General features: G+C 37.4%; 1 protein-coding gene across 1 annotated transcript; it reads right to left on the bottom strand.

Annotated features, from left to right (window-relative positions):
- Positions 1-4: 4 nt before the first annotated feature.
- LOC141434927 (uncharacterized) lies at positions 5-14,103 on the bottom strand. Its single transcript, XM_074097414.1, has 5 exons — positions 14,002-14,103; positions 13,618-13,782; positions 7,552-7,691; positions 3,743-4,060; positions 5-19 (listed from the first exon to the last, which is right to left on the bottom strand). Exons 2-5 carry the CDS (start codon positions 13,679-13,681, stop codon positions 5-7), a joined length of 537 nt encoding a protein of 178 aa, XP_073953515.1. The 5' UTR covers positions 13,682-13,782; positions 14,002-14,103.
- Between the last annotated feature and the right edge of the window lie 7,729 nt (positions 14,104-21,832).

Raw genomic sequence — 21,832 nt, 5'->3', positions numbered from 1 at the left:
GCCGTCAGAACGGGTGCCGCTGGAAAGATAATAACATTTTATACAAATGTAAATAATATTGCAATACCGGGTGGCACCTTTAACAGAAGGAAATAATTATAACATAAATCGATAATAGTAGATTATTGTCGTGGCCTGGAAGTAGGCAATTGCTGGCTGAGTATGAGTATTAAACGGACAAGCTTGCGAGTCCGTTTAACTAATACGAAGCCAGCAATTGCTATTCCAGCCGAGACTAATATAAAGCTTTTCTCAAAAATGGTGAATAATTCTGAAATAGAACAAACTTTCTCTCGAAATATATTGTAAAATTTAATTTTATTCCAATATTTTTCTTATGCTTTTCCGCCTTTTTTCATTAAAAATAAACTGCAGGTGTATTTTTCCACCGAAAACACCACAAGCTATTTCAGACCCAATAGAAAAAGTCTGGAGTTCCAACAAAATATCTGATACCGGCCATTAGACTTGGCTGTATACGACTTGTGCCAACATTTCCATGGCCTTTTTAACTTAAAAAATAAAAATAAAAAAAAAGGCGCACTAATTCATTATTGTCGAGCTAGCGCGCCTGCAATCTTTTTAACTTTTTAATTTTTCGCTGACCATAAACTATGCACTTCACCTTCTGATATGTAAAGAATAATGTCAACTTTTACGGACATTTTTGAGAAAAACAAGTTAATTGCCATATCGCACGATGTCGCGTAAAGCGGCCGGTTACTCCTATATTAATGTGTGTACTATGGCCGGTGACGCGATGTCGCGTTATGCTCTCTTACAATTTTATTAATTAGTTAGAGCTACAAAATAGTGGTCGTAGCGTATTAACTTTTGGTGTTTGTTTTGTTCCATAAGGAACTAAGGAAACTTGTATATAATTAGTAGCTGTTGCCCGCGACTTCGTTCGCGTAGAAGATGGTTTACGTCCTATTGTCAGACCCACCGAATACACACAAAAAAATCATTAAAATCGGTCAAGCCGTTTCGGAGGAGTATGGTTACAAGGCTTGTGACACGAGAATTTCATATATTAGAAAGATTATAATTGTGGATCATGTTACGTAAACATGTAACATAATCGAACATTTTGTTTATGGTCAAGGCCGTCAAGGCAGCTGTCTGATCGACTGACCTGAGTCACTCGGAAGGTCTTTGATTTCGAACTTGAACTGATTTCCAAGTTGCTACTCTTTTCCCATTTTCAACCGACTTCAAAAAAGGAGTGTGTGGTTCAACGACTACAAAAACCATGAAAATAATTTTCTACTATTTTGAAGTCGGTGCCTCAGCACGAGCCAGCAGGAGTGATTGAAGCCCAATATATAGTATGTAGATGAAGTAGACGACTATAGGTCCACTCCTGCTGGCTCGTGCTAAGGCACCGACTTCAAACTAGTAGAAAATTATTTTCAAGATATTTGTAGTCGGTTTTTTTATTTTTTTTTTAACTGTCGTCATAATCATGAATTCATCAGTCGGAAGACGTCCACTGTTAAACAAGGACCTCCCCCCTAGAACGCCACAATGAACAACTCGCTATTTGCATCCCTCACGATGTCGTCAGTCCACCTGGTGGGAGGCCTGCCAACGCCGCATCTACCTGTTCATGGTCGCCACTCGACTTTTCTCCGCCAACGATTATCTGTTCTTCAAGCCATATGGCCCACCCATTCCCACTTCAACTTGTATTCTTCGAGCTGTCGGTGAAATTTCGTAAGCAATTTCGGAATATTTTCTAAGATGTTAGGGTTGAATGCGTAAAAAAAGTAACATAGTTTAAGTAATCATTTCTAAAAACTCTCGAGGTCTATAGCTCACAAAGTAGTGCCAACTATATAATCAAAAAGCTAACTAAATAACCTTGATAATAAACAATATAAACTGACCATGCAGACCATGCATGTATTGTGGCCATGAAATTGTCAAAAATTGCGAAAGATGAACATTGCAGACAAATTACATAATTTAATATAAACAGGTTTACTATCCATCGTCAGACCATCCAATTAAGATCAGGTTATTTTAACGCAGACATTAAAGGAGACCCATACACCGAACGAAGTGTAGTCAACCAGTTTGCTTTCTAGGCCACTATAGAACCATGCCATAGTAAATAATTTCTGTATATCTATAGCATATTAGATGGGACGGGACTTAGATGTCATGTTAAAACACACGAGTAACATTTACCTCGACGTTTCGACCACATAACAGTGGCCGTGGTCACGAGTAGACTGAAGTGTGGGGGTATGAAGTCTGCCTAGCAGCGCGAGTGTTCGGTGGAACTATCGGACGTTGTAGTGTTGTGTGTCGGTGTGATGGGGTGACAAATAAAAATGACCAAGTTCGGGTAGTTCGTCATACGAGTGCCGGTACTTTTTGTGATCAAGTGCTAGTGCAAGTGCAGTGCGCTGCTAGGCAGACTTGACGCCCCCACTTCAGTCTACTCGTGAACACGGCCACTGTAATGTGGTCGAAACGTCCAGGTAAATGTTAAGTACTCGTGTGTTTTAGCGTGATAAGTCCCGTTTGCGGTATTTTGACCCTCATTGGTTATCAGGTTTAAACATGAAGAGGTTACAAGCAGACAGACAGAGTTAATTTCACAATAATAGTATTAGTAATGAAAAAGAAAGGATTCTTTATGACCTTTGTTTTTTGAAACTTCGTCCGTCGTGAACGCAGTCACCCTTGAAAAAGATCTTACAAAAGGTACGAAACCAGTCGAACCGTTCTTGACTAATAATCGTTAGTTAAATACCGTAAAAAACTGTTATTTTATATATTTACGTGTTGATGACATGAGTTGAGTAGACATGTGTAATATAGACTCCAATAAGGGATCTGATTCACTAAATCCAGCTCCGGTATCGGTACCGAATCCGCTTATCGACTCCGACTCCTTTATTGACTCCGGTTCTTTCGAGCGATTATTAGTTTGTCTATGGCCGATCCGGCTCGGTTCGGTACCGAGGTACTGAAGTACATTCGTCCTAATGACTCTTTTGAATATAATTATAACTGGCGAACCGGCTCCGGGGAGTGGCTCTGAAATTGGTATCATGCTATCCCTCTTCCTCTCGTAATAAATGCTATTAGCGTGAGCGGGACGGCACATATCCGATCCGATCCGACGTGATTGAACGAAAGTGAAGCGAGTGCTGAATCACCGATCGCGAGTCGCTCGATGCAATTGGTTGATCGGAGTTAATAACTCCTCGGAGTCGATGAGATTTTAAAGGAGTCAATATATTATTGACTCTTTCGAATCTTCAGATCCGGATTTACCCATCTCAAGTTGATGTTGTACGAGTATATTGAGATTCTAGAGTCACGCAACAAACTAGAGAGCTATGGTCAAAGTTTCTTTGCGAGATAGAATCCGGAATACGGGTATTTGCCGAAGAGCTAAAGTCATCGACATAGCTCGAAGTGGCAATGGGCGGGCCACATCACTCGAAGAACAGATAACCGTTGGGGAAGAAAAGTCCTCGAGTGGCGAATACGAACCGAAAGACGAAGCAATGCCAGGCCTCCCACTAGGTGGACTGACGACATCGTGTCGTGAGGGAGGGTAACCGATGGATACAAGTGGCGAGTGGCCGTTTATTGTGGCGTTCTAAGGGGAGACCTTTGTTCCGCATTAGACGTCTTCCAGCTGATGATGATGTAATATATCTAGTTTCATTTATTGTTCCTGTTACAAATCAAAAAATCTGTGTCTTTAAATAAAACTTACCAATGTCCCTTGTTCTTTGCTATATTTGCTTAGATAGAAGTCGTAGGCGCTTCCCAGGAAGTTCAATAGGAGCAGGATGATCAAAACCGCTGCAAAAGCGTAGTCGCCGTTGTCTAATATCGTCTCTGGTTGATAGTCAGTGCACAGTGAAGACGTGACTCTCGCACGCAGTTGATATCTCTCTAGAGTCGAGTTGATGCATGCTTCTAGTGATTCCGTCCGATTTGACCGAAGGAACGAGGAGCAAGACTGCCTCAAGCAAATACCCCAGTGGATGAGGGTGCGGTCGAAATGTATAAAATTCTCTGCTGAGTATTCCTGGAAAAAGGGGTTGATATTATAAACATGAAATTATGTGTGAGACTCATTCATATTAAACGAAAGTTAATCCGGATAACTCACGTCTTAAATCGAGTTTACCTCAACATATTTCGGGCTAATTCATAAACCTTCCTTTAGGAGCAGCGCGACTCGGGATTAAAACTTCAATATAATAGAGTTGATAACTATAACCTAACCAACAAAAAATATATCTTGTTGAGTTTCTTGTCGGATTTTTCTCAACTGAGGTTTTCCAAACGGGTGGTAGATTTATTTTGACATTCATAAGTGCTTGTAAGTGCTTATAGCTTAAATAGAATAAAGATATTTTGACTTTTTTGACTTCAAAGTTCACTATCACAAAAAGTGCTGAACCGATTTTTATCAAACCAATGACAATTAAACAGTTAGTTTTTGCAAATATTATATAATATTCTAACTGTAGATATTTCTTAAAGTAGGTAAAAAAGTTTTAGGGTTCCGGAGCCATAATGGCAAAAACGGAACCCTTATAGTTTCGCCATGTCTATCTGTCTGTCTGTCCGTCCGCGGTTTTGCTCAGGGAGTATCAATGCTAGAAAGCTGTAATTTTGCACGGATATATATGTAAACTATGCCGACAAAATGGTACATTAAAATATATATATAGACGTATAGTGGGGGTGTTTTTTTTTCTCATCCAACCCTGTAGTGTGGGGTATCGTTGGATAGGTCTTTTAAAACCATTAGGGAATTGCAAAGACAATTTTTTGATTCTGTGATATGTTTGCGAAATATTCAAGTTTAAAGTGCAAATTTTCATTAAAATCGAGCGTCGTCGTCCCCCCTCCCCCTCTAAAATCTAACCCGGTAGGTGGAAAAAATTGAAAAGATTCAGGATGGTAGTAAGTATATCAAACTTACAAGGAAAACTATAACGGTTAAGTTTACTTTGGAATTATTAGTAGTTTAAGAGTAAATAGCAGCCTAAGGTATAAATACCAGAACTTGGAAAAATCTGTTTAAAATACGAAATCCTTAGAAAAATATTACTTAATTTTTTCGTAATAGCTACGGACGGAACCCTATTTTGGGCGTGTTCGACACGCTCTTGGCCGGATTTTACAATTAGGAGGACGCTAATGTACCTATTTGATTGAATAAAGATTATTTATTCATTTAAAAAAATCTATGAGGATGACGTCTTCAAAAATATCATACTAGTGCTAAATTTTCAACTCCAAGATAGAGATTAAAAAAACAAGTTGCACGTACTTCTTAATTACAACTAGGTATCTATATCTACCTAAGCGTTTCTACGTTTATGTTGAACCTTTTTTACTCGTATACGTGTTAGCGTTTATCATTACTTAATTGTTTTTTACCTAGTATAAGTGTACGGTCAGCATCAAAAGTAGCAGGTTACTTTTTTACTCTGTCACATTAACACATTTGTCAATCTTGTATGGCGCTAAGTACGTGGCCTTAAAACGAGAAAGTACAAAAGTAACCAGCTACTTTTGATGCTGACTGTACCGAAAATAGCTACAATAAAAGTGACAAAAATATTTTAGTTCGTGTGTATTTTAACAAGTTTCAAAATTTAAAGAAGAATTTGGATAGCTGTGTAACACATTAGGCAGACCAAGCGCCTGTTTCGGCCATTATTTATCAATTGTATGTGATAAACTAGCCGTAGCCCCGACTCCGTCCGCGTAAAACACATTTTTCGCTATTCCGGAGGACCTAATTTCCCGGGAGAATAACTAACCTATTTCATTCCCCGGGACTCAAACTATCTATACACTGAATATGAATTGTATCAAACAAAATGATTTACAAAACTTTCGCAATTTTTTCGCAATTTTTTTTTTTTCGTAAACGGCTTCTGTCTCATGGGACTCTTTTGCCAGATTTATAATATTAGTAGGATAGGATATCAGCTGTGATGCCGTCTCTGTTTGTTTTGTACTAAATAAATAGGAACGGCATCACATTCTGCCACATAAAATTTATCAATGTGTGGTAAAACTGACCCAAAGAAATGTAAAGGATCTAATACACTGGTGTTCGAAATATGCTGACGAAGCATAAACACAGTGTCAGAAAACAGATAAGTACAGAAGTCAATCTACATACAAAGTGCGCTCGAGCAACGCACACATGGACACTGCTCACGGACACGATATCTCGGACCGGTTGGGACCAGTGCGAGCGCGAGTGCCATCCGCTTGAGATACGCGTCTGTGAACTTTTTTGTGTAATAATGGAGAATGCGAATTATTACACTTTAAAATATAATAATCGTGCAAAACAAATAGAGACGGCATACGACTAACCTAACCGCCAGTTAACACTAATCAATGGATGGTGAAACAGCCCCTAAGTAGCTTAATTATTCCCTGCGACATATATACAGGGTGTCTCTGATCATGATGGGGTTTTAAATTCAAGGTTTGATTCTACTCACAAAACTAAGCTACTTTTGTTTTGTAACATTTTCAAGAAATATAAATTTAGATCATTTTTATTATTCCACAAAGTTTAATTGTTAAATCAGTGTATCGGACACGGCGGTGTTATGGCCGTCTCTTGGTACCGGGGCCTTGAAATAACATTTGACATTTATTTGACATCCCTTAGATTAACATTTTTCAATGTTTTTTTTTATTCGACTAGATGGCAAACGAGCAAGTGGGTCTCCTAATGGTAAGAGATAAGAGGGGGATTCCAGATGCGTTGCCAACCTAGAGGCCTAAGATGGGATACGCCAAAACACAACAGTGCAAGCACTGCTGCTTCACGGCAGGATTAGCGAGCAAGATGGTGGTAGGAATCAGGGCGGACCTTGCACAAGGTCCTACCACCTGCAAACACACCTGCAAATGTGCCGTCAATTTAGTACTGTATTGCATTGAAAAATTACATTTAGTTTGTATGTAAAAAAAAGAACTGTGTCTAATTATTTGTATCTGTACTCCTGTCCAGTGGTGGTGTAGGGGTATAGCACGCAGCACGGAATGCTGAGGACCTGGGTTCGATTCCCAGCGCTGGTCTATTTTTCTGGTTTTTCTGTGCATCTATGTATAAGCTTGTATTTTCGATATGGATTTTACCAGATGACCGTAAAAGTAACAAAATTTGGAGTTGAAATAAAAAATACAAAATAACTCCTAAAACCAATCTTAAAATTAACTATGTTCATACTTTTAAAAAGTAGCAAAAAAGTAGTACCTTAGTAGCTAAGTAGTAGTAGTAGTAAAACAAAAGTTGCATGGAAGAGTTCGCTCTTAAGCGATAAGGCCGCCTATTCCTTACCTTGTAATTTTCTCTCTGTGTACCTGTTTTCTGTATCGCTTACTATTTCTGGTGTACAATAAAGAGTCATTGTATTGTATTAATTATATTGTAGCTCAGTTTTGCGAGTAGGTAAAATCGAACCCTGGATCTAAAGCCCCATTGGTCAGAGACCGTCAGAGACGCCCTGTATTTTTATATATAGTACATACCACAAGTGTATGGTAAATATCGTTCGAGTCGTTCCCGTAGAGTCTGGCGTTGACGAAGCAGTATGTATCTCCAGGTTGGCGCAGACACTCGTAATACTTTTCCAGCTTGAACAACTCTGGCAGCCGCATAAACTCATCATCTGGAAAAAAAAGTTTGTGGTAAAAAATAATTTTTAATACAAGCTTTTTTTGCTGACTGTTATTTTTGTTGACTGTACTTGTATTGTCTCCCAAACTACATTTGCATACCAAATTTCAAGTCGATGCCATTAACCGTTAAAGAGTTCCGTGCTGTGGAGACGATCCTAGCCGGACTAACATGATGTCACTACCAGATTAAATTATAAATATTTATAGATATAAATTAATTTAATTAGTTTATTAATTTATAGATATAAATTAATTTAATTAGTTTACTTTGACATTAGAGACTATATACATCTCTGAATTATATAGATTAGGAATTTTTTATTAACATAGGGACTTTATACATCCCCTTGCTGTATAATAACTTTATTATTAACTCAGGGACTTTATACATCCCCTTGTTATGTTTAAGGCTGTATATTGTAAAGCTTATGGATTTTAAACTTTTATATTTTTAGTTTAAATTCTAGTCACAGGCTCGCGACGTCGAAGTTCCCAAGACGATCCATAGAGCTTATGGGAACGGAAGCAATACCATGCCCTCGGTACCGCTCTGCTTTCAGAGCATGACATGAGTGCGTGTGAGCTAACTTTGGGGGCGGCAGACGTGAACTTGCCTTCGAAATCCAAAAGCTTAATGGTTACTTGACCTGAAATGTATATTTCAGAACTAAATTATTGTTATTATTATTTTGAAATTTATGACGGTGGAAGCATTCTACACTTCCACTGAACGTAGATATAGTTTAGATATAGTTAGTGTTTAGTATTGTAACTAAGGGACCCCATACATCCTGTATTTCTTTTAATATTATTTTTTGTATTTTTTTTTCTTTTATTGTATAATATAGTTTTTAAGTATTTTATTTGTAATTATATTTTGATGAAAAAATGACTTTCTGCCAAGTTTCTTGCGGCGCATTCTTCTTGGCAATGATGGTCTTTCCGAAAGCGCTGGTAGTTTAAAAAATGACGTGTAAAAGTGCCCATTGCGATTGCGGCCTAGTTGCTGAATAATATTTGAATTTGAATTTTTTTTTAATTTGAAATTTTTGAATTTGAATTTGAATTACATTTATTGCATTGTCACGCAAGTAAGTAATACCAAATTTTAAGTCAACCCATCTACTGGAAGTTGGTCGAATTTAACTTGCAAGATTTGATTACAGACAGACAGACAACGGGACAGGTGAAACTAAATAACAGCTTGTAAATACACAGGGCCTAAGGCTTATCCTACGAGTGCAAAAATTCCAACTTTTTTTTTTTATTCGACTGGATGGCAAACGAGCAAGTGGGTCTCCTGATGGTAAGAGGTCACCACTGCCAATAGACACCTGCAACACCAGGGGGATTGCATATGCGTTGCCAACCTAGAGGCCTAAGATGGGATACCTCAAGTGCCAGCAATTTCACCGGCTGTCTTACTCTCCACGCCGAAACACAACAGTGCAAGCACTGCTATTTTACGGCAGGATTAGCGAGCAAGATGGTGGTAGCAATCCGGGCGGACCTTGCACAAGGTCCTACCACCTGCCCTTCGCACCTCCACTTCGTATCTTGCCGTCCCGCTGACGCTTATATTGTTTAATACGGGAGTGAGAGGGACGGTACGATACGAACTTCGATTTTCGAATTTGATAGTAGCCCCCTGCGCTAGCTGACGCGCGGGTCGCGGGTTGCGGTGCGCGGGTGTCCTATTGAATAACCTAACGAACAAAGTTGGAAAACACCCGACTTTGTCACTTCAAAGTTCAATATCTCAAAAACGGCCTAACCGATTTCGATGAAACATATTTTTAAAGATTCTGAAGCCGCGGTGGCCTAGTGGTTTGACCTATCGCCTCTCAAGCAGAGGGTCGTGGGTTCGAATCCCGGCTCGCACCTCTGAGTTTTTCGAAATTCATGTGCGGAATTACGTTTGAAATTTACCACGAGCTTTGCGTTGAAGGAAAACATCGTGAGGAAACCTGCACAAACCTGCGAAGCGATTCAATAGTGCGTGCGAAATTCCCAATCCGCACCGGGCCCGCGTGGGAACTATGGCCCAAGCCCTCTTGTTCTGAGAGGAGGCCTGTGCCCAGTAGTGTGACGTATATAGGCTGGGATGATGATATTTTTAAAACCATCATCGGTCCACCCGTTTAAGAGCTACTGTGCCACAGACAGACAGACACACACACATACAGCGGTCACACTTATAACACCCCTCTTTTTGCGCCGGGGGTTAATAAAATAATATGAGTAGCGCGCGGACCGCACGCGTTACGTGCGTGGGTTTTACCTGCACCCGCCCCAGCTAGCGTCGCGTAGACCCTAAGAGCTCACATCACTCTTATCTCCATCTCTATGGACCTGGGCTCACATCTCCGAGTTTTCAAAATTCATGCGAAATTACACTCGAAATTTGTCTTTACGATAAAGCTAAACATCGTGAGAAAACCTGAACAAATCTGCGAAGCACCTGCATTTACCTGCATTTTTTATTTTAAGGTTAATCTGTAAGGTATTTATTGTATAGGCCAAGTTGCCTGAAATAAATGGATATCTTATTATTATTATTAAGCGGGTAGACCGATTTGAATGCGGTTTTATTTATTTGAAATCAGGTTTTCTAGCGATGGTTCTTAGGCATGTTTCATAAAAATCGGTTTAGCCGTTTTTGAGATTTTGAACTTTGAAGGACAAGACCGCTAAGGTTAATACTTTAAAAAAATCAACATATGTACTTTTGTTTCCTGTAAACCTTAGCGGTTCCCCGACACTAACGACGCCGACGCTTAGATAAAAAAATATTACTAGGTACTTATACTAAATTAACTTAGGCTAATTTTGCGGGAAATCAGCATAGTCCCCGCGGGATAGGTATAAACGAATTCTTCGCAGATGAGGTCGCGGGCAACAGCTAGGTAGTGCATAATTATTTTTTACTTTTTATTTTTCTTTTTGGGCGGTGTTTTTATGTCGGCGTTTTTATTTCAGGCGTTTTTTTTTGTGTCGGGGGTTTTGAATGATGAATAAGTATAGTTTACGAAATAAATTTTATTTACAATTACGAACAATTTAAAAGAACGGCCAGTTAATATGGCACTGCTGCTTGGTAACTGGGTTAGCAAGTGTAATGTTTAATTTAATTAAACAACTTAAAAAAATAAACATCACATATAAAACAAGCAGGACAAATAAATCAGAGGCATTCAAAGTTTGATTCTGGCCAAAAATGAGCTTCTGATCCTACCGGTGATGCTCATAACAGCCAACGTGTTAAACTTAAGTCAATGCAATCAAAAGCTAGTCATTAGCTAGTAAATACTAAAGTATGTAGATAAGTAGATGGTAAAACATAGACAGCATGCTAATGAAAATACTCGAAGAAATATCGACTTCACACGTTTAAAGTCAACAAAAGAAACGTAAGCAAGGGGTCGTCACCTCCGTCATACGTGGGCCAAAACACTGCAATGCGCAGAAGCAAGTTTCTCAAATTTTGGTTCTAACAAAGTTCAAAGTTCAATAGCTCAACAATGGCTAAACCGATTTTGATAAAACATATCTAAGAACCATCGCTACAAAACCTGCTTTCAAATAAAAAAACCGCATTCAAATGGGTTCACCCGTTTAAGAGCTACGGTGCCACAGACAGACACACAGACACATAGCGGTCAAACTTATACAACCCTTAATTTTGCGTCGGGAGTTAAAAATTAATAATGTAGATGCAGGCCGCTTCCAACTGAAGCAAATGAAGGTCTATGTTGGAGGCCTGGGCCCTGTTTCTCAAAGCGTATTTATCTAATAATATTAATGTTTTGTCTCATAAATTGTATGAGAAAATGAGACAAAACACTACTTATAGTAGATTGTACAACGAGAGCATAAAACGAGCCATTTTACCATAGACGTTCATATAGCCACCCGATGGATAGACACGTCGAGAGGAAAATGGGTTTAATGCTGGAGTTTTACACTGCTTTTCACTTTGATGGCGAGGAAATTAAATATCAACAGTGGAAACAATTGTTCACTTACTATGTGCCTTTTATTTTTGTTAGTAGTATTTTTGTTACAGTGTTTTGTTTTTGTTTGTTTGTTTTTATTCTCTTTTAATTACTATTATTTTTAATATCTTAGTATTACTTACGGCCACCCCTGCCAAAGGGTCCGGGTTGAAAACCAGCGCTGAAAACTAAAGCCAGCATTTGCTGAGACTGGCACCCATTGTCAAGGTGTAGACCTATTTTGTACCTAATTATAATATCATCATCATCATCCCAGCCTATATACGTCCCACTGCTGGGCACAGGCCTCCTCTCTGAACAAGAGGGCTTGAGCCATAGTTCCCACGCGGGCCCAGTGCGGATTGGGAACTTCACACACACCATTGAATTGCTTCGCAGATTTGTGCAGGTTTCCTCACGATGTTTTACTTCACCGCAAAGCTCGTGGTAAATTTCAAATGTAATTCCGCACATTAATGTTGAAAAACTCAGAGGTGCGAGCCGGGGTTTGAACCCACGACCCTCTGCTTGAGAGGCGATAGGTCACACCACTAGGCCACCACGGCTTTTTCTAATTATAATATGCGTATTTGTATCCTCTTGTTTATACTATGGCAGTAAATAGTTTTATTATTATTATTATTGCTTATGCAGTACAATATAATTATAAATGTTTAGTTTTATCGATCTATTTTGATTGATTTTTAGTTTTATATAAATTAAAAATTAACAAAAAAATGTATGTAGGTAGAAACCTTTTTTGTTTGTGGCTGTTTACAATTTTATGTCGCTTAGATCCAGCATAACCGCCAACTTTACGAGCATGAGAAGTGAAAATATTATTAGACTAATAGGTATGCTTCCAGAAACTGGGCCCTAATGTCTAACAGTGGACATCCATCGGATAGAAATGACTATGATGTTGGCCAAATGACCAATTTATTTGGACGTATACATAATTAATCAAAGATACTGTCTGTTAAAAAAATGGAAATAGAATTTGAAGTCTTTTCTCAAACATGACATGAAATATTGACGTTGTGTTACAAATAATAGGCTCTTTATGATACTTAGGTATTGTACATATTCTGCTCTTTCATTTTAATTTATTCATAATTTGCGAGATGTAATGAAGCTGTCTATTCCACGTCTGACTCATAACTTGTCAATTTTTTTCATGTTAAAACTTTTTTCCAGTGTTTATTAATAATTATTCACGAGTTTCTACGGTGTAAGTATTATTACAAATTAATGTTTTCGTTTGCAATGACTAATTCATGTTTATATTGGGTGGGGTTTTCTATTCAATTTGTTTAAGTTTTTTTTTAATACATATATTTTTAACCTTTGACACTTTTCTTACCGTTGAGCATGCGCATTAGAATGGAAAACATCCGCCTCAGAAAAAGTGCGTAAGCGACACTGGGAAAAACGGCGTTTTAGTATATTCCCATTATACCCGCAGACTAACTTACAACGGCTTCAGTTAAAATTTAAGAAAGCAATCACCGCCGCCAACGGACAGCCATAACATAAGTTGAATTACGGATGCGTTGCCGGCCGGCGGTTGGCCAAATGGTTAGCGAACCTGATTAGGAAGCTTGAGGTCCCGCGGGTTCGATTCCCGGCCGGGGCAGATATTTGTATGAATAATACTAATGTTTGCTCTCGGGTTTTGGATGTTTAATATGTATTGAAGTACCTATGCAATATCTAAATAAGTATGTTTATCCGTTGTCTAGTATCCATAGTACAAGCATTGCTTAGTTTGGGACTAGGTCAATTGGTGTGAAGTGTCCCATGATATTTATTTATAAAGTTTCGTTAGTCTGTCTGTCTATGTTAGGTTCATTTATTGAATGGATGTTTTTTCCAGTCAGTCGTGTTGTTAGTTAAACGTGGTCCAACTGTTTGGTCTTACCTGTTAAGGTTAAACTCGAAGCCTGTTGCAGCAGAACACACCCCAACACAAAAAATAATAACATTATCACTTCTTTAAAATCCGTTTAATTTAAATACTAAACATTAAATTATATACTAATTCACTGTATCACTTCATGTCATAAATAAAGGATCCCCACTTGACCTAATAACAAATGTCATAATGTAACGTTTGACATAATCATCCCGTGAACTAACAGTTGCTTCATTGAAATCGAAGGGTTTTACGTTTAATTAAAATTGTGTCTTAAAATAAAACTATATTAATCTGTAATTTCAGCAAAACAATCGACAAACGATCAAGCCAAACTTTTCATTATGAAATTAATAATTAACGCCAAATAATCCTAAATTAATAATTTACTTTAAGTCACGAAAGTAAAATTAACAAAATGGCTTTAACACGACAGACACAACTGCAGGTGTATTTCGAAATAAGCTGCTTCGTCAAGAGCAATGCTTAATATGAACCAGTTGGATTCAGGCTTGGCGCAGACCGACTTGCGCATAACGCACTTAGTTTCAACGCCGACGATGAACGCGAAGCGAGTAGAGCTACAAATTGATAGGTCCTATGAGGGCCAGTGTTTTTTTTTTTCAATTTTGAGTTTTGTGCGTTATAGGTATCTATAAACTATATATATTTAGATAGTGGATTAAAAAAACACTGTTATTAAATTATTTTTCGAGTTTTCATTGACGTAAAATGGCCGAACTAGATGCAATTTTAACGTAAAAGGGCCAAACGTACGTTTGATACTTATACGCGGTAAATCCCGGGGCGGTTTTTTTTTAAATCTGTGGGCATAACTGCCATTTAGGTCCTTGTACGTCAAGCGGAACGCCGCTACCCCAATACTATATCGTAACGTGATTGTATTACTTTTTTTTAATTTCTCCAAGTATCTTGGGTAAAGTATTTTTTTACCAAAGATTTTAATGTTGAACGCGTATATGAGCCAAAGTACCAGATAGATCTTTTTACTGTCTTTTTGAACACAAGTTTATTTCCCGGAAATTCACGTATATGGGCGTATGTACCATAACTTTTAATGAAAAAATATTATATTAAAATTTATTCGTTGTGGCTGAAGGACAGAGTACTATTAGCTAGTGTGCCAAATTTTAGAAGTCTCGGATACACCATCTCTGAGTTACGACAGTTTTTGACTTTGAAAGTCCGTCCTGTAAAGTAAAAATTTTACACTTAAGCTCTTATACGTAGGACCCATCGAAATTAAGTACGAGTTAACGAGCGATAAGCGATTGTGTAGTTCAGATGGTTGTCGATGGGTCAGAATAAATAATACTACAACCTATTACTCTTACAAAAGCTTTTATTTGCAAATTGTGTACTATAGGGTAGTGAACAGGAACAATAATGACACTGAACAATAGCCCTGACAATTGAATAAAAAAACCGGCCAAGAGCGTGTCGGACACGCCCAAGATAGGGTTCCGTAGCCATTACGAAAAAATCAAGTAATATTATGTGCATTATAACACAATTAAAACACTTACTACAGTTAAATATCTATTACCAGAAAAGACCGTATCTTCACGGCACTAACGTCCTTTTGTTGAGAACTTGAGAAGCGCAGTTTTTAGGCAATAACTTAAAAACGGTATATTCGATCATGTTAAAACCAATTTTCGTTGAAAGTATTTATTAAGCGTTACCTTTCCATATTTTTTGCATATTGTTTGGACAAACGGTTTACAAGATAGAGGGGGGGGCACACTTTTTGCTACTTTGGGAGCGATGTTTCCGGAAATCTTCACTTAACCAAAAATTTTTTTGAGAAACCTTACTACATATATTTTCAAAAGAGCTGTCGAACTATGTGCCACGCGTTAATGCGAGTTAAAAAAAATATTTCAATTTGCCCCCCCTATAAATATTTATTTTTGTAATTTAACTACAAAACTAAATAGCGGCTTTGACAAGACATCTGTACTCCAAATTTCATTGATATACATCTTGTAGTTTTCGAGTAAAACGCCTGTGACATACGGACGGAGAGACTTTTGCCATTTGGGCTCCGGAACCTTAAAAAACCGATATTTTGCAAAATTATTTCGGAAGATACTAAAATTTAAAAGAACCCGCGCCAATTTTTAGGTATCTAATCCTAGCGGTTGTAATTTAACGTGGTAAGGTTACATTAGAAAAGTTTATGTACGTCAAGTTATCTGAAATTCATTAATTTTCTGAGCAACGTTCTTAATATTTTTTTTCGGACCTTCTACAAACTATTAAAAAACCGGTGTAAAATCGTTCTCTAGCAATGGCGTAACCAAAGGAAATAGGAATAAATTACTAAATACATAAAGTCACTGCGACAAACTAGTTGGGAGAGACTTCTCGCTGGCAGTGTGAGCAGCTAGCGATAAATTATTATTATTACCATAATGTATATCTCTTATTCACATGAGATCTGTATCTATCGGTCGTTTCTTGAGCGAATTAATGTTTTTTAACGATTTTTAAAGACGAATAATTATTGGATTAGACACATTGACTTATATATATCAAGAAGTGTTCTATCAGACAACATTTTTGATTTTCGTTAATTTTTTATGGAATAATCGAGAATAACTATCAAAAATGCAACGTTGCCAGCTCAGCTGGTATAAACGATCTTAAACACGCATTCAGCGCGTGTCGCCTTCATCAAAAAAACGTCATAAGCTTGGACGCATGTAGGCTTATAACCTGGCCAGTGAATTCTTGGAATTGGAAGATAATAATATTAGACATTGTACTGTTTTTAACCCCCGACGCAAAAAGAGGGGTGTTATAAGTTTGACCGCTATGTGTGTCTGTGTGTCTTTGTGTCTGTCTGTCTGTAGCTCCGTAGCTCTTAAAAAGGTAGACCAATTTAAATGCGGTTTTTTATTTGAAAGGTGTTCTAGCGATGGTTCTTAGACATGTTTTATCAAAATCGGTTCAGCCGTTTTTGAGATATTGAATTTTGAAGTGACGAAGTCGGGGGTTTTTGTTTTATATAAATTAAAAATTATTTGAAAAACCATGATGATAGATCGCACCACTCGTAACCGACCTTTTTTAGGGTTCCGGAGCCAAAATGGCAAAAACGGAACCCTTATAGTTTCGCCATGTCTGTCTGTCTGTCTGTCCGTCTGTCCGCTGCTTTGCTTAGGGACTATCAATGCTAGAAATCTGTAATTTTGCACCGATATATATGTAAACTATGCCGACAAAATGGTACTTACAATAAAAAAAAAATTAAGGGTACCTCCCATGGACGTAAAGGGGGGTGCGGGATTTTTTTTTCTCATCCAACCCTATAGTGTGGAGTATCGTTGGGTTGGTCTTTAAAACCATTAGGGGTTTGCTAAGACGATTTTTCGATTCAGTGATTGGTTTGCGAAATATTCAACTTTAAAGTGCAAATTTTCATTAAAATCGAGCGTCCCCCCATATTTTGGGCGTGTCCGACACGCTCTTAGCCGTTTTTTTGACTTATGAACATTAAACTTTGCCACTTATTATACCTATGCAAATAAATCTTCTATTCTATTCTAAAATTTACTTGTCAACGTGACAGTTAATCTTATTGTTATTTTATGTCCGGTTAACATTATGCCAGTAAAATCGTGCCAGTAATGATACACGGGGTCACAATCCAAACGACTTACACAAACGACGAGGAACGGTTTTACTGGGATAATGTAAACCGGGCATTAATGATGTTCGAGAGCAAGATATATTCTTTTTCTCAAAAATGTCCGTAAAAGTTGACATTATTCTTTCCATATCAGAAGGTGAAGTGCATAGTTTATGGTCAGCGAAAAATTAAAAAGTTAAAAGGATTGCAGGCGCGCTAGCTCGACAATAATGAATTAGCGCGCCTGCAATCAGTCATTTTTTTTAAAGTTAAAAGGCCATGGAAATGTTGGCACAAGTCGTAGTCGTAGTCGTTGGGTCTGAAATAGCTTGTGGTGTTTTCGGTGGAAAAATACACCTGCAGTTTATTTTTAATGAAAAAAGGCGGGAAAGCATAAGAAAAATATTGGAATAAAATTAAATTTTATAATATATTTTGAGAAAAAGTTTATTCTATTTCAGAATTATTCACCATTTTTGAGAAAAGCTTTATATTAGTCTCGGCTGGAATAGCAATTGCTGGCTTCGTATTAATTAAACGGACTCGCAAGCTCGTCCGTTTAATACTCATACTCAGCCAGCAATTGCCTACTTCCAGGCCACGACAATAATCTACTATTTCTCAAAAATGTCCGTAAAAGTTGACATTATTCTTTACATATCAGAAGGTGAAGTGCATAGTTTATGGTCAGCGAAAAATTAAAAAGTTAAAAAGGTTGCAGGCGCGCTAGCTCGACAATAATGAATTAGCGCGCCTGCAATCAGTCACATTTTTTTTTGTTTTAAGTTAAATAGGCCTTGGAAATGTTGGTACAAGTCGTATACAGCCAAGTCTAATGGCCAGTATCTGATATTTTGTGGGAACTCCGGACTTTTTCTATTGGGTCTGAAATAGCTTGTGGTGTTTTCGGTGGAAAAATACACCTGCAGTTTATTTTTAATGAAAAAAGGCGGGAAAGCATAAGAAAAATATGGAATAAAATTAAATTTTATAATATATTTTGAGAAAAAGTTTATTCTATTTCAGAATTATTAACCATTTTTGAGAAAAGCTTTATATTAGTCTCGGCTGGAATAGCAATTGCTGGCTTCGTATTAGTTAAACGGACTCGCAAGCTCGTCCGTTTAATACTCATACTCAGCCAGCAATTGCCTACTTCCAGGCCACGACAATAATCTACTATTCCTCAAAAAAAACCAGAAATCAAGCTGGCGGGCCGCTAGTCTGGTCGCCCTGTTGTGTGCGCGCGTGTCGCGCTGGCTGCTGGCGGCGGCTGCAGGCGGTGGTACTGGGTGTGGGCGTGCGCCGTGTCGCAGAGCGCGCGTTGAATGAAACAAAAGACGGTCGCATTGCCGGCCAGCGGCCTGCAAAGTTGTATGAAATCTCTTTGCAGGCCGCTAGTGACCGCGCGCACGCAGCTGAGCCGCAGCGCCTGCAGCGCGATACTTCTCAGCCTATTATTTTTCACAACGTCAATATTTCATGTCATGTTTGAATGTTTGTGTTGTGTTCCATAAAACAGGCTTCAAAATATACTGTTGCAAGCCTGCAAGACAACAGTCTTTTGTTTCAATGCAAAACGTCAAATATCCACGACAAAGGCTATACACGAGACACGACTTGAAATTAATAATCTGAATTTCTATATTATCTATTCTATATCTATATCTGCTTGGCCGGCAACCCCCTAATTCCCGGCCTCTACAGTACCTAATGTACTATTGTCGAGAAAAGGTTTACCTATTCTAATTTAGTTTTTTTCCTTTACCTTTTTGAGAAAAGCTTTAGGTATATTAGTCTCGTCTGGAATAGCAATTACTGGCTTCGTATTAGTTAAATGGACTCGCAAACTCGTCCGTTTAAGGTGGCACGATTTCCATACTAATTTATTTACACAAAATATGCTTCTTCAAAATATGTTTTATTTTCATAATAAAATATTTAATTACAGAGTGAAAAACACTGTCATAACATACATTCTCGGCTGGTAAGCTGTGTATGCGACTGGCACAAGACTGGAAAAGTGGCGTGAAAATGCAAGAGGCACTCAGCAGTGGTTGTATGTGGGCTAATTTAATTGACTGATTTAAATAAATAAATAAAAACTGACTTAGTGATGGACTTTTTTATTTGTTGTTCAATAGAGCCTTCGATTACTACCCTACCAATTAAATTTGAAATAAAAATAAACAAGTCTAATTTCATATTGTCACGTGTTTTTCGTTGAAGGAAAATATCGTGAAGAAACGTACAGACACCTGCTAAATAATTAATGGTGTGCGCTATAACTCAAATCACACTGGGCCTGCGTTGAAAATAACGCCCAAGCCCTCATTGTGAGAGGAGGCCTGTGTATGTAGGTATGTATAGGGATAATGATTATGACTAATTTTCTCATAGCATGTAAACTGTATTGTAAATAAAAAATAAATAAACAATCGTTGAGTTACGGTCAAGGAAACTGAGTCACGTACCAGGGTGGAACCTATGTGCTACTAATGTCATGTTGACATCCCATACACCTGCCAAAGAAATCACAGCGCAATTGAATATGAAAAGGTTCCACTTGGGTTCCACTCTGGTACGTGATTCGGTTTCCTTGACTTTGTAAAGGCGAACTTATCCCTCGAAGGGATCTCTACCAAGCAACCCTTGAGTGGATGTGAGGAATTAGAAGTCTCATAGTACTTACTGTAGTTGTGCTGTGCATATTCAGATTTACCTAAAATTTAAAAAAAAATGATTGTGCCTAAATTAGGTCTTACAAATTATTAGCTACACATTTCAAAAAATATTAACATCATTAACTAAGAACAATAATAAAAAAACAAAAAAAAAAACAAATCTTACAACGGGTTTGAACCCGAACTTCCTAAGCTGTGGGTAGGGTAAACTCTAGCCTTATGCAACTAGGCCAATCTGCTCTTTGATCATGAGAGCGAAATTAACAAAGACTTTTGTTTACAACAAATTACAAGCATGTGTGCGAAAATATCTCAGTCGAAACTGCAGCGATCAAGTGAAAGTATTTTATAAATTAAAATACATCTGAAACTTGGTAGGATATATCACAAATTTCACGCTATTGGCGGTATGTACATTATTTTATAAAAATATCCACGATTTCATTCCTAAAAATAAAAATACGTGGAATTTGCACACTAACGTCATCTACTAGCGCTGTAGTGCCTAGCTGACCGTGACAAACGACCTTAATTCTCATATTCCAAATTGCACAAGGTAAGTAGCAAGGATGTGGGTATTCTGAAAATGTTTCCCAAAATATTTCATTTGCCAAACTGTTTCATTTCTCCAAACAATTTACTAAAACCAAATATAAAACTAAATGTATTTTCTTATGGTTTTATAGAACAGTATGTTAGGTTAGGTTAGGTTTGTTTAATGAAAATTCCGAAAAAAACATGGTTTCATAGAAAATCGTGAGTTGAGAAATGAAACAGTTTGGCAAATGAAACATGTGGGGATCGTGAGTTGGGATAACCTAACGAACAAAAAGTTGGAAAACCCCCGACTTAGTCACTTCAAATTTGACGACCAGATGGCCTAGTGGTTAGAGAACCTGACTACGAAGCTTGAGGACCCGGGTTCGATTCCCGTGTCGGGGCAGATATTTGTATGAAAAATACGAATGTTTCGCCGGCCCCGGGGAACAAAAAGATAACTGCAAAAACCAAATTTTTCAGGAAAAATCAAAAACATGTTTTGCTTAATTGTGACTTTTATGATAAACGTAGACAGTTGGTAGTTAGCTTTATGTAAACTTAATTTTTCATTACATCTCAATATGTTACTGTGATACACGAGAAATGTGTCAAAAGAAAGATATTTAAGAAATAGTAACTTAGTCGAAATAGATCACTGACTATTATGCGTTAAGACGTATATCATTTTATTCGGTGTTTCTCAGGATCAAACACTAATATTATACCATTGGTGTACCATTTTATTCGACTACTTTTCAGTGTGAGCGGCGTTTAAGATAATAGTTCGTTACCATTTTATTCCCGTAATTATTAGGAATATTTTTTTTACTAAAGGTTTTTAGAAAGTTTTATAATAAAACAATAATATGATAATCAAATTGCAATATTATTTACGAACGATTCCAATAATACTAAAAAAACAGTCTTTAATTTCTTAAAATCATAGTTTTCCATTATAAAACGTGCAACACTACCACTGAAATGTAAGTATAGTCGCAATCATTTATAGTCTTAATCAAATAAAAATAAACCAGCCAGTTTCATAAAGTAACTAAAAACAAAAGATTATTTTCAAAGACTAATTACCACTTTAAGTTTAAGTATATAAAATCAAAACAAAATAACCTACGGATTTGGTATTATTTTTCATCAGTCTAACAATAATTATAAAATCATTTCCTTGATAAAGCATTAACCCGGGTAGATGAAATCAGGTAAATCAATTTTCATCATCTTCCTCTTGGTTTTCATTAATTGCAGTACTGGTATTGATGCTCAGGGAGTCATAAAAGCCATGGTATGGGCTGAAATGTCTCGTGACTTGCAAAGACTAATGATG

The sequence above is a fragment of the Choristoneura fumiferana genome, chromosome 14 (assembly GCF_025370935.1).
Source record: "Choristoneura fumiferana chromosome 14, NRCan_CFum_1, whole genome shotgun sequence".
NCBI classification, from domain to species: Eukaryota; Metazoa; Arthropoda; class Insecta; order Lepidoptera; family Tortricidae; genus Choristoneura; species Choristoneura fumiferana.
The sequence above is the reverse complement of the archived record's forward strand: the minus strand, read 5'-3'. Positions and strand labels throughout refer to the sequence as shown.

Excerpts from the sequence above, each read along its gene's own strand:
- LOC141434927 (XM_074097414.1), bottom strand. The coding sequence starts at position 13,681 with ATGTTATTATTTTTTGTGTTGGGGTGTGTTCTGCTGCAACAGGCTTCG. Across the intron at positions 7,692-13,617 it reads TTCGAGTTTAACCTTAACAG|ATGATGAGTTTATGCGGCTG; the intron begins GTAAGACCAAAC and ends TTTTTTTTCCAG. Across the intron at positions 4,061-7,551 it reads ATATTTACCATACACTTGTG|GAATACTCAGCAGAGAATTT; the intron begins GTATGTACTATA and ends CCCTTTTTCCAG.